At 32.9% G+C, this 13,173-nt stretch overlaps 1 protein-coding gene across 6 annotated transcripts in view; it reads right to left on the bottom strand.

The window, feature by feature from the left end:
- The window catches only part of LOC114338584 (WD repeat-containing protein 7), a 151,576-nt gene that overhangs the window by 124,930 nt on the left and 13,473 nt on the right, over positions 1–13,173 (bottom strand). For all 6 annotated transcript variants that reach the window (XM_050648279.1, XM_050648282.1, XM_050648284.1 and 3 more), the window contains exons 3-4: positions 12,909–13,119; positions 3,503–3,646 (exon numbers count right to left, since the gene is read on the bottom strand). In XM_050648279.1, coding sequence (XP_050504236.1) covers positions 3,503–3,646; positions 12,909–13,119 — 355 coding nt within the window. The remainder of the gene's footprint in view (positions 1–3,502; positions 3,647–12,908; positions 13,120–13,173) is intronic.

Below are 13,173 nucleotides of genomic sequence, written 5' to 3'. Positions count from 1 at the left end.
TAACTCTGAAATTATTTAAATTATTTCACATATTGTACATGACCTGAATTGTACGAAGCCATTGAGATCGAAAAACGCCCCGATAGTTTTAACAAAGAAAAAGTGTATCTCTTAAAACAGACACCCAATTTGTCGATTGTCTGCGGGATGAATTAAATTGTAAGGAAATCCAATTTGGTGATCACCATTACAACATAAAAGGTATAGAATTATGTGACCAGGTGCGGGAGCACGCCAAATAGAATTCTATTTTAGTGACGTCACGTTGCCTAGCAACCGTCGATTCTCCCATTATGAAATTCTATTTTGTGACGTCAGCAAAATAGAATTCTATTTGGCGTGCTCTGGGCCCTGATTCTATATCTTTCTATTACAACACTGAATACACATTTGTCAGTATAAATGTATTAGCTATCAAATATCACATTCTAGTTACCAGTAATATTGGATAAATTCGAAGATATACGTTTTATTGGCAATCTGTGTCTATAAGTCTGGGTTGGCAGACTGAATGGGGAAGTTGTCATCCCCGACACGGCATGTCCAAATTACTAATAGTTCTTCGGGTATAGAGGGCCATAGGACAGGTGTGAATAAGATATAACAAAATAAACAACCATGGATCGACGGAAAACGTGATATATAGGGGCTGCAACTATGTCGTTAATTATGTCGTATAGATTTGTTGATTGTACATAGCAGACAAATAATATGCTTCCCTATCCCGGGGTGTAACACCATTGTATCTAGGGGATACATGACACAGGGGGAAAAGTGTTCTATGCCTGCAACTATGTCGTCAACTATAAATTTGTTGATTGTACATCATCATCATCATTCTCTTTGCCTTATCCCTATGCGGGGTCGGCTTCCCTAATTGTATTTCTCCACACAATTTTATCTTGTGTCATATCAATGTTAATCCCCTTTACCAACATGTCCTGCCTTATCGTCTCCCCCCAGGTCTTCTTTGGTCTTCCTCTCCTACTCCTTCCAGGAATCTGCACTTCAGCTATTCTTCGTATTGGGTGATGAACATTTCGACGTTGAACATGACCAAACCATTTTGGCATCAATTGGTGCCATACCTAGACTTCCCCTAATATACTCATTTCTAATTTTATCCTTCTTTGTCACTCCACTCATCCATCTAAGCATTCTCATTTCCGCCACATGCATTCGTTGTTCCTCTTTCTTTTTCACTGCCCAACATTCAGTTCCGTACATCATAGCCAGTCTTATGGCTGTTTTATAGAATTTTCCCTTCAGCTTCATTGGATTTTTTCTGTCCCACAACACACTACTCGCTTCTTTCCACTTCATCCATCCAGCCCTAATTCTACTGCATGCATCTCCAGCTATTTCTTCATTACTCTGTAATACCGATCCTAGGTACTTAAAACTATTGCTTTTCACAATCATTTCACCATCCAAAGATACCATTTTATTTGTAGTAACTCCATCTTTAAATGAACATTCCAAATACTCTGTTTTTGTCCTACTAAGTTTTAAACCTTTTTCCTCCAGAGCTTGTCTCCACTGTTCTAGTTTTTGTTCTAAGTCTCTTTCACTATTTCCTATTAACACTACATCATCAGCATACATTAGGCACCATGGAATGCTACCCTGTAGTTTCGCTGTTATCTGGTCCAAAACTAATGAGAATAAATAAGGACTAAGCACCGAACCTTGGTGCAATCCTTTTCATCTGAAATTTATCAGTCTCTCCCACACCTGTCCTAACACTAGTCGTTACTCCCTCATACATATCTCTCACAATCTTTACATATTCACCAGGGACTCATTTCTTATTGAGTGCGCACCACAGAATATCTCGAGGAACTCTATATGCTTTCTCAAGATCAATGAATACTATATGAGCGTTGGTCTCTTTATTCCTGTATTTTTCCATCAGTTGCCTTACAGTGAAAATTGAACCTGTTGTTGATCTGCCCTGCATAAAGCCAAATTGATTATCGGATATTTCGGTTTCTTCACGTATCCGTCTATCAATTACTCTCTCCCATATTTTCATGGTGTGGCTAAATAGTTTTATAGCTCTGTAGTTTGTACATTGTTGTATGTCTCCCTTGTTTTTGTAGACAGGTACTAATATACTGCTTCTCCATTCGTCTGGCATTTGTCCAACTTCCATAATTCTATTAAATAGACCTGCTACTTAGCCAACTTATTCCTGTCTCTCCCTATGCTCTCCATACTTCCCCAGGAATATCATCTGGTCCGACTGCTTTTCTTTTCTTTATTTTTTGAAGCGCTTGAGCCACTTCCTCGTTTGTTATTCTGGTAACCGTGGCTGGTACTGTCTCCTTTAACTCCACAGGCTGTCTGTCAAATTCTTCTTTTAATAAACTGTCAAAATACATCTCATTTTGACTTCCTTTTCGTGAATTTGTATTTTATTATTTTCATCTCGGATACATCTAATCTGATTAAAATCTCTTGCTTTCTTTGCTCTCTGTTTGGCTATCTTATATATCTTTGCTTCGCCTTCCCTGGTATCAAGTTGATCGTATAGGTTTGAATACGCTTCTGCTTTAGCTTTTGCTACTGCTACTTTCGCTTCCTTTTTGGCGACCATATAGTTTTGAAGATCTATGTCCGATCTGGTTTCTTGCCACTTTTTATATAAGTTTCCCTTCTCTTTTATTTTTCCTTGTACTTAATTTGACCACCACCAAGTCTCTTTATCCTCAAACTTCTTTCCTGACGTTTTCCCAAGTATTTCAATAGCCGTCTCTCTAATTTAAAAATCCACGAGGAAAAAATTTCCTGTAGTTGGCTGTATACCATTTATTACAAAAAAACATGAAATCCTTTATAAAAGGTATATTTGTTAAAATTCCTATACAGGGCTACATCATAAAACAAACAGAACTAGTTTTCAATCGGTTGACCGATCATAATCAGTGTTTTCTTGAATCAAACATGCTAACCACCAAAGTAAAAATATTTGGGTAAAAACCCTTTAAAATTAATCCGTCATAGGAACATATAAAAATGATGTGACTTTACACATGGATGTTTAAAATATCCAATGTTTCACGCTCGAGGTACCAGGAAAACTAGTTCTGTTTGTTTTATGATGTAGCCCTGTATAGGGATTTTAACAAATATACCTTTTATAAAGGATTTCATGTTTTTTTCTCTCTCTAATTTTTTGATTGTACATAGCACACAAATAATATGCTTCCCCATCCCGGGGTGTAACACCAGCGTATCCAGGGGATGCATGACACAGGGGGAAAAGTGTTGCCTAAACCATATCCCAGAGAGATGGTGAACTCTGAAGTACTCTGGAAGTATTCCTTGGTACAGTATGGGTAGCCGAAGTCCCAAGAATTTGTATAATAGTTAATAGATGTACAACAAATCAAGAATTTGTATATTAACGTAAATCATGCTTTGAAAATAGTAATTTATTAAATTTTGAACTGTACAATAATTTCTAAAGTAATAATTATGTTAAATATAGTCGACTTACGTGTAAGGCGCTAATCCAGTCAGGATTTTGTTTAGAGGAAAGCATGAAGAGTATCTCCAAACTGAATGGATCCATAACTATAATCTCTGGATAATAACCATTACAGAATAAACGTAGATCCTCACAGTTGCACATATGATAAGCCTGAAATGACAGTTTTATAAACATTTTTCATAAATTACCACAATTATAGAGTAACATCTAATAGTAATGGTTAATCTCTACCGATATCAACTTCGTTTAGATCGTTACCAATAAAACAAAATGAGAGGAATGAAGTTTTATGATAGTATGTCACTATTAGGTCTAAAATAGAAAACTAACAATGGTTGAGATACTCTAACGGCTAAATAGCAGAACGAAGATGGTGACATATTTATCACACCAAAATGGCTTGCCTCCTATTTAATATTCCTTTGGAAAAGGCAGTCTATGAAACAAGAATTAGAAACGGTGGTACTAGCTATAAAAGATTGACAAAAAAATGGATTTTGCTTGAGTATATTACGGTACCCTACCATATCTAATATTTCTTCTGTCATTCATTCATTTTTGGTAATTGTTTTGTTTTAAGGGCACCCGAAGTCCCATTTAACGACAATGCTAACATTATGTCACATATCTCTGTAACCAAAGCACTTAGAGACCGACTCTTTATTTTATTTTGAAACTAGATGTATTATTTAGTCCCGCGTAGATTTTTGTAAAGCTAGAGTGAAAGAAACATATATTTTAAATTTTTTTTAAATACTCTTACAAAAAAAGCCAAAAAAGTTTAAATTTTATTTTTTATTTTACTTGTTTTTGTACATTTTTCAATACAACTTTACGCGGGACTTGATATGATCTATCTACAACTACTGTAAAAATTTGGACCTTCTATCATATAAGGATCCAGAGATATTTGACATCAAAAGTTAAAAACCTAGTATTCGGGAAATCACAAAAACATAAAACACTCTAATAGGCTATAAAGCTACCGGTACACGGTAAGTTGAGTGCAGACGTTCAAAAACAAATAATTTTGTAACGATGGATATTTTATACTATAATGTGTTATATATCGTTGGAAAGAGAAGATTTCAGAGAATAATTTTCAATCATAACCCAAAAAAACTTAAAAAATTCAATGTTTGGGCTTTGGCTGCCCTTAAAGAAGAAACGTATTGTTCACATCATCAAACGATTCTTTTATGGTGGTCCATGACTTTTCAATATCATCTACACTTGCCATATCAGAGAACCTATTGTTTATTTCTTCTGTAAATGCTTCTCTTGTATAATTGTTTTTGAATTATCTAATGTTTAATGATGCCTTCTGGTTTTTCTTTTGGCTGTAGCGAGCCTTATGTTGATATTTTCAACTAAGGGATAGTGGTCAGATTCTATTTCTACTTCAGGTAATGCATAAATATTAGTAATAGCATTCTTGCACCTTCTATTAATTGTCACGTAATCTATTTGATTCTGTATAATGATCTGATGTCCGTCTAAAGGCAACCGCCATGTATAAACATGTGACATATTAAACATGTAACATATTAAACATGTTGTGCAACATATTAAGTATTCGTTATGACTAGATCTTTTTCTTGGTAGTACTGTATCGATCTATCCCTATGTTGTTTATCTGACCAATTCCATATTTTAGAACTAAGTGCTCTATGGCTCCTTCTCCCACTTTTGCATTAATATATCATAATATGATGGGCATTTCATGATTCTTGGTCATCTTTAAGGCTTCGTCTAGCTGTTGATAAAATCAAATCCACGAGGAAAAATTTCCTGTAGTTGGCTGTATACCATTACAAAAACATAAAATCCTTTATAAAAGGTATATTTGTTAAAATCCCTATACAGGGCTACATCAATACCCTAATATTTTAAGGTTAATACCCTAATATTTTTTTACTTTGGTGGTTAGCATGTTAGATTCTGAGATTACACTGATGATGATCGGTCAACCGATTGAAAACTAGTTATGTCTTTGATGTAGCCCTGTATAGGGATTTTAACAAATATACCTTTTATAAAGGATTTTATGTTGATAAAATCAGTCTAGTTCTTCTTCTGACTTGTCTGCTCTAGGGGCGTAGGCTTGTATAATATTTATATTAACTTTTCCAAGCAACTGAATGAATATGACTCAGAGACAGGAACAAAATTCTTCACGGAGACATGCAAATTTTAGAGATCTGTGCTATCACTGTTTGAATAGTAAAGGGTTTTGCAACTAGTACTAATTATCAACGAAAACATTTCGTTTATAAATTCGCAAAAGTCTGTGTGTTGTTGCGTTGCCGCTCCTGCAATACACAGATCAGATTTATCGATGGATTCTTATGTAGTTTTTTCTTCTGAATCCAAATCTGAAAACGGCTTTCGATATTTCTAACCGTTTCGATATTTCTAACTCAAAGTCTAAAATGTGACGTCACAATCGTTTTATTTTCTGCCGACACACTACACGTCCAGCTGAAATCGTTGCTATTAAGTAGGCTAGTTTTTTAATTTCGATTTGTTAAGCAAAGCATAGGTTATTTACATTTGAGTTTGACACTTCGTGAATGTCAAACTAAATTTTAAATTAAGTATTAATAAAACATCAATGGCATTTGATAGTGAATTTAATTATTATATAAAATAAATAAGATATTCAAAAATACAATTTGAGTATATTTTAAAAGCACTAATTTATTAACAGCTTTAAAAAGGTTTATACGAGTATACGGCCTCCCCTTTATGATAAATGGACTGTTCTATTTGCTATGGAAGTAAAATATAGTCGGTTCGCTAAACTCGATACAACTGGCTAGTGATTTAGTAGGTAATTTTTTTGTTTTTTGCGAATTTTGCCAAAACTGGCAAATAACTAATTACTTAGTAATTATTAACTAATTAGTAATCACTTTTTTTGACTAATTGGCAAAATTATTGACTAAAATCACTAGCCAGTTGTGTCTGAGTTTAGCGAACAGACAGTATATGAAATAATATTGTTTGGTATAAAAAATTATGGTCTGATATGTGCAATTACATACTTCTAACGGAAAAAAAAATTGAAGATTTTTCTCAAATTATAGATACCAACAACATTTTCATTTATAACTCTTTTATTTTTAATTTGGCGAAGAAAAGTTATTCTTCATAAAAAGCTCTTCATGTTCTAAGATTTATGATGCAACCACCATATATAAAATTTTATTAATTTTATACGAGGTATATAAAAAATATGAATTTCAATCAAGACTAAACTACCTTTATAGTTCATAACATTTAAATTAGAATGATATAATTGCACATTAAAACATAATTATTAATTCTAAACTACTTTTCATAATAGCAATTTTCCATATTATGAATTAAAATACGTAAATAAACAAAGTTTTCGTTATGATAATGCTCGCATTTTCAGCTTGTTTTTATTATGAATTCCGATATCTTCCCATCGTAATTCGCTTATTATTACTGTAAATTAAACTTCTTAACTGCCTAACTACACATTACATTTAAAGTGGTTAGTAGCAATTATATCCAGATAATTACATTTGTCTAATTATGCATTAACATCTAAATGTTTACAGAACCATGAATTGTGAAGCAAGTTGTTAAAAACATGAAAAACTCCATACAAACATAGCATCAGTAGTAATAGTCTCAATGTCAACTACAAACATTTGTAAACAAATATAATCATGTTTACAAAACAAATATTCACAGTTGTTTTTTGATATTTATATACACAGTAAGTACTGGAACTGGAATTTTAATCATAATTAGCACATACGCAATAGAGTCGCCTATTATCAAAGTTACCAATCTGCACCTTGATGAATCCTACACAAATCGTGAAACAGTGATACCTTTACTTCGGTTATGATTTGCCTTATTTTTATTCTTCTTCTTTTGGCATCATAACCCTGGATAAGTGCTTGCCTATCTGGCTATGACCTTCCATTTAGACCTCTCTTGTGCCCTTCTCCTCCATTGTCTTATATTCATGGTTTTCAGGTCATCTTCCTCGTCGTCCAACCATCTTGTTCTGGGTCTTGCTTCTTTTCGTCTTCCTATCAGCGTCCATTGTAATATTTTCTTTGCTGTTTTTGCATCATCTTGTCTCTGGGCATGTCCCAGCCATGACAGTCTTTGACTTTCTCAAGTCTTACAATCAGCCCTATTCTGTAACTTTTAACAAATCGAATAGAAATGACCAAGTCGAATCATAATTAACTGAAATCGGAATGTTTGATATCTATCGCGTCATTTTCGTGTTTGGATTGGCATTCTGTAACTCACATCGAAATAAAGGTAAATCGAAATCGGCAATTTCTATTTCACGTGGTCAGGAGGGGGTGGCAAACCCGCATTGTCAAGCGAAATTGAAATTAGTGTTCTGTGGCCTGCTTGTTACTGGTTCTAAATTTGAAATAAGACACCGTTGCCATATCTTCAATTTTTCATATTATCACATTACATACAGTTTCATTTAAAAAATAGCTTTCAAATAACAAAAAAGAAAAGTTTTGAAAAGTAAACAACAAAATATTAGTGTAAATATTCTACACAAAAAGATGATAAATGGTTTTAAATCAAAGTTAATTAAAATTGTTATAAAAAAGAAGATCAACTGATAAATAAAAAAGATAAATGAAGATAAGATGTATGATGTAAAATATTACTAATAATATACATTCTTAAGATTTGATTGCAACTAAAATAACTGAAAAACAACTTTTCCCAAAAAATGGCGTCTTTTCTATAATTATTTTCTTTTCTATAAGCGTTGATTGATAAAAATATAAGTAAACTGGTATAATATATTATTTATCAATCTATAAGTCTATCTTTATAATTTTAAACGGCCTTGTACACTCATTATGCCAGTGATTGAAATTGTACAAGAAATATACAAAAAAAACTATGGCAACACTGTGAACTGTGACTGGCAAACATTCAGATTCAGCATTCAGATGCCAGGCCAGAGAAAATGGGGTTAGGTTCAATGCATACTCGTACATGACTAAATTAAATATACAATTTCCTAAGTAAATAACACCACAGACCAAAAAATTAAGCAGATACAAAAGGTAAAAATACTGTAAATAATTGTAAATAAGTAGTAATAAACTATTTTTAGTAGATATAGGGCCGGTTGTTCCGGCGGGCGTAATTTCGGCCGGTAATCCCTTGGCCTACCTGCATAAATCAGGGGGTACCATTTATGACAGGGGTAATTTCGGCCGAGGGGTTGATGTTTACGATGAGATTAAAATATTGGTAATTACGCTTAATAGTTTCTGTAAAATATTAATTGTGTATTTATTTGGAAATACCTAATCCTACGCCGCTGTAAAATACACAAATAACAGGTATAAAATAAATTATTATAGCTAGTCAGTTTGTATTGTATTTGTAGTATTGTTTTTCTTGAAGCTACTAGTCGATAGAAAGCATAAAATATATTATTTGTATACGATGGCATCTGTTTCAGTAATTAAGAGTTCACGCGGTTGTGACTTACTAGTTGTAGAAAAGTTTCAGTTTTGTAAACAGGACGTATTAAAAAGTGGTGAAGTACGTTGGAGGTGTATAAAGAAAAATTTAAGATGTTTAGCCAAACTGTACACTGTTGGTGCGGAATACACAGTTACTAGAAGTGAATTAATCCACAACCACGAGTCCGATGAAACTACGTTGGAGAGAAAAATAGTGACGACTTCATGCAAGCGCAAAGCTGTGGAAGACATATCGGAGAAACCTTCAAAAATTATTAAAAGCGTTCTTTCAAATCATTTGCCAGAGAATTTGTCATCGATAGATGTCAGTCTAATAAGAAGAAATTTGTACAACAGCCGCCGTAAGCTCTTACCAGCCCTGCCTAAGGATATTCACGATGTACATTCTGTACTCGATAGTTATGGACCGAAAACCACAACAGGTGAAAATTTTTTGTTTATTAACAGCACAGCTGATAATATCATTGTTTTTTCTTGCCATACAAATATAATAAGTTGTCTTTCCCAAAACCAAACTAAATGGTTGTAGATTCCACTTGCACCAGGCGTGGTATAGGAAAATACAATCATTAGGGTTAACCCAAATGTATAAAGATAAAAACTGCGAGGAAAGCAAATGGCTTACTCATACTTTTGGGCTAACTTATTTAGACCCCTCTGAAGTTGAAGATTGTTTCATATTTGATCTCATGTCATACAAACCGGACCATAAACTTATAGATAAATACGCAGACTATTTATTAGAAAACTACATAGCGCCAGAATCTCATTTTCCACCAAATATATGGGCATATGAAAACCCATCAATTAAAAGAACCACAAATGCCTGCGAATCATTCCATTCGCACTTTAATTCTAGTTTTTATTCAAGTCACCCTTCTATATTTATTTTTATAGAAAAATTAAAAGATTGTCAGATCGATGCATATTTAAAAATAAAAAATTTAAATATTCCAGCAAAAATTAAAGACAAACAAGTAAAACACAAACTAAAATTTATCGAAAACATGGTAAATATGCTTCGATCTGACAATATTTCTAGAATTAATTTCGTTAAATCTGTATCACATCTAAACGTTTTTTAAGTTTACTTAAGTTATAGAAATAAGTTGATGTAATAATTTTATTGAAATAAAGAAATATTTTAATATAAAGCATTCTGTTATTTTATTTGATTTGCGGCCGAAAATACCTATGAGATAAGGAAGCAACTTAAAACCTCCGGCCGAATTTACCTACCGGCTTTTAGTACCTGCCCTTTTTCCGGCCGAAATTGCATCCGCCCGGTTGTTCTAAAGCTAATTAACAATGATCATTATCAAATATTTAATTACTGTCACCAACTGTCAATGTCAACTTTGTTTGGGTTGCTGAAAACATAATATGAAATTACTAAATCAATTATGTTAATATATGTTATGTTAATTGATTAACTAATCTCATAATTTTAATCAATTATGTTTTCAGCAACCCAATAAAAGTTGACATTGACAGTTTTGGTGACAGTAATTAAATATTTGATAGTGATCATTGTTGATTAGCGTTCGAACAACCGGCCCTTAAAATATAAACGTCAAAACAAAATACAAATGCTCTTGCGTCAAGCACAATTCCGATTATCGAAATCTAATTTTGACAGGGTAAATGTTGTCGAAGTCATTTCTATTCACTATTCCGATTGTAGAGATTCCGAGGGAGTTATGGAATACCGATTTTGCCTATTTCTATTCGACTTGGCCACTTCTATTCGATTTTTCTTACTTCTATCATCGAAATGAGTTACAGAATAGGCATGATTGTTCTGTAGATAGTCATTTTGGTTTTTTTGTCTAATAATTTCGATGTCATCAATCTCTTATTAGCGTAGTATGTACAATTACCACTGGAACTATGTGCATTCATTTCCCTACTTACGAAATAGGATTGATTTCTGTGCCCAGATAATATCCACATGTTCAATGGTATAGTTATCTATTGCGATATTATTATCATTGTCAGGTGTTCTTTTGACTCATGTACTTTGTTTTTGTTTCGTTTATTTTAAGCACTCTTTTTTAATAATCTGCCAAGTTACTACTGAGAAAAATTTGCTCAGTAGCCACTTAACAGATAGAATTATAAAATAATTTCAAAATATGAACATTGGCAATTATAATACTAATATTGTATTACGTGAAGATTGCTAAAGATATGCATGATGGATCTATGATGTTAGGACAGGTGTGGGAAAAAGTGATAAATTTCTTATGAGAATAGAATTGCATCATGGATGAATGCTAGTCCTTAACTAGTCTCATTAATGCTGGAATATAAAATAATGAAATTCCAAGGTGATTTTGTTTGGTGTTCAATGTATAGGGATGACATGATTTTATTACGAAATAAATGAAAAATATCTATGATCTTGGCTTCTAGTTGGACTAGAGCTATGTATTTTTTAGTCATGTAAAATAAAATTCCATATCCTTGTTTGTTACAAAGTTATTTGTAAAAAAAACAACTAAAAGAAAAATAGGCTTTTTCAGGAGTCATTTTGTAAGTGAAAATAGTCAATAATTGATATACATATAATAAATGTACAAAATACGGGTCTTTGTCAAAAACATGATGCCCTAATTAGCAATCTACAATAACAGGAACTGCCGAAGAAGTGTGGAACATAAAGAATTGCTTAGAGCTCGATCAACTAGATCAAGACATAAATAAAACGCAGAATATCAATGACTAAAACTACTTTTATGAAACTGAAGTCATTCTTTGGAATAATTATCTCAGTCTACAACTAAGACAAAGAATGGTTAAGTGCTATGTTTGGTTTGTACTTTTGCATAGTCCAGAAGTGTGGACACTAAAAGTATTGACCACGAACAGAACTGAAGCATTGGAAATGTAGATTCACGTACGGATACTGACAGTACCTTGGACAACAAGAAAAATTAATGAGGAGGTACTAAGGAGGGTCAACAACGATAGAGAACTACTAAAGACTGTTAAGGGGCTATCCTAGTGTAAAAGTACGAAATTCATATACTTTTTTGGGAATTTCTAAAATAAAAAGTACTGTACCAATTGTTTTGAAAATTTGCATGAGCATTTATTATAGGAGATGAAAGAGGTTTTTTGATCGGATAAAAAATGTCAATTTGGCGGTTTTTGAAACTGAAAATGTTTTACATAATTTAAAAAAAAATTTCAACACTTCGTCATTTTTCCAAATTTTAATATTTTTCAAAAATACTAGTTGATGGTATAGGAAATAACTTATATTTCAATAATCACTTTGAAATTTTATGTTTCAGGATCTCTATTAGTCCCATTCACTGCAGCAGTGAAGCTGTTTTTATTTTCACGGTGCCAGTAGATGGCGCACAAATTGTTTAATTTTCAGTATTTTTTTATGAAAATTGTTTACATATACTTCTTTTTATAATAAATGCTCATGCAAATTTTCAAAACAATTATTGGTACAGTACATACTTTTTATTTTAGAAATTCCCAAAAAAAGTATATGATTTTCGTACTTTTACACTAGGATAGCCCCTTAAACACCTGAAAATGTCTCTGGGACATATATAGTGAGGGGAAATCAATATAGAATACTACAACTGATTCTTAGAGGCAAAGTAGAGGGCTGTAGAAATGTAGGAAGAAAACAAGTTTTTTGGTTAAAAAACATTTGTGAATGGACTCAAGATATCAAATGCAGGACAATTATTCCATGTTGCAGAAGAATGAGAAGCAATGGTGATCGCCAATGTCTGATAATTCTGATCTGGCACATGAAAAAGATGAAGAAGGGTAGTTTTTGTGTTCCCAAACCCGTAACTTAGTATTATTAACTTTTTTACATACTAAATGAACTAAATTTGACACAAAGCAAAGACAAATACCTGCATATTGGTATGAACTTGTTGCAACTTGACTGCCTCCCTGCATTTACCATCTATTAAATCCCAAGTGCACATCTCACCTGCTTCAGAACTGGAAACGATATAATTGTTATCTTGTATCATAGAAGCCCTTGTGATGCACAGAATTGGAGCTGTGTGACCGACCAAGAGACATCTTGGAATCATCTGTAAGGTATCTGGATCTACTTGCCTAGGATAAAAAGGTTAAATTAATTGACTATTGCTTTTACTAGATTTACTACTA

This window comes from Diabrotica virgifera, chromosome 4, assembly GCF_917563875.1.
Source record: "Diabrotica virgifera virgifera chromosome 4, PGI_DIABVI_V3a".
In the NCBI taxonomy this organism is placed as follows: Eukaryota; Metazoa; Arthropoda; class Insecta; order Coleoptera; family Chrysomelidae; genus Diabrotica; species Diabrotica virgifera.
This window is presented reverse-complemented; position numbering and strand designations above follow the sequence as displayed.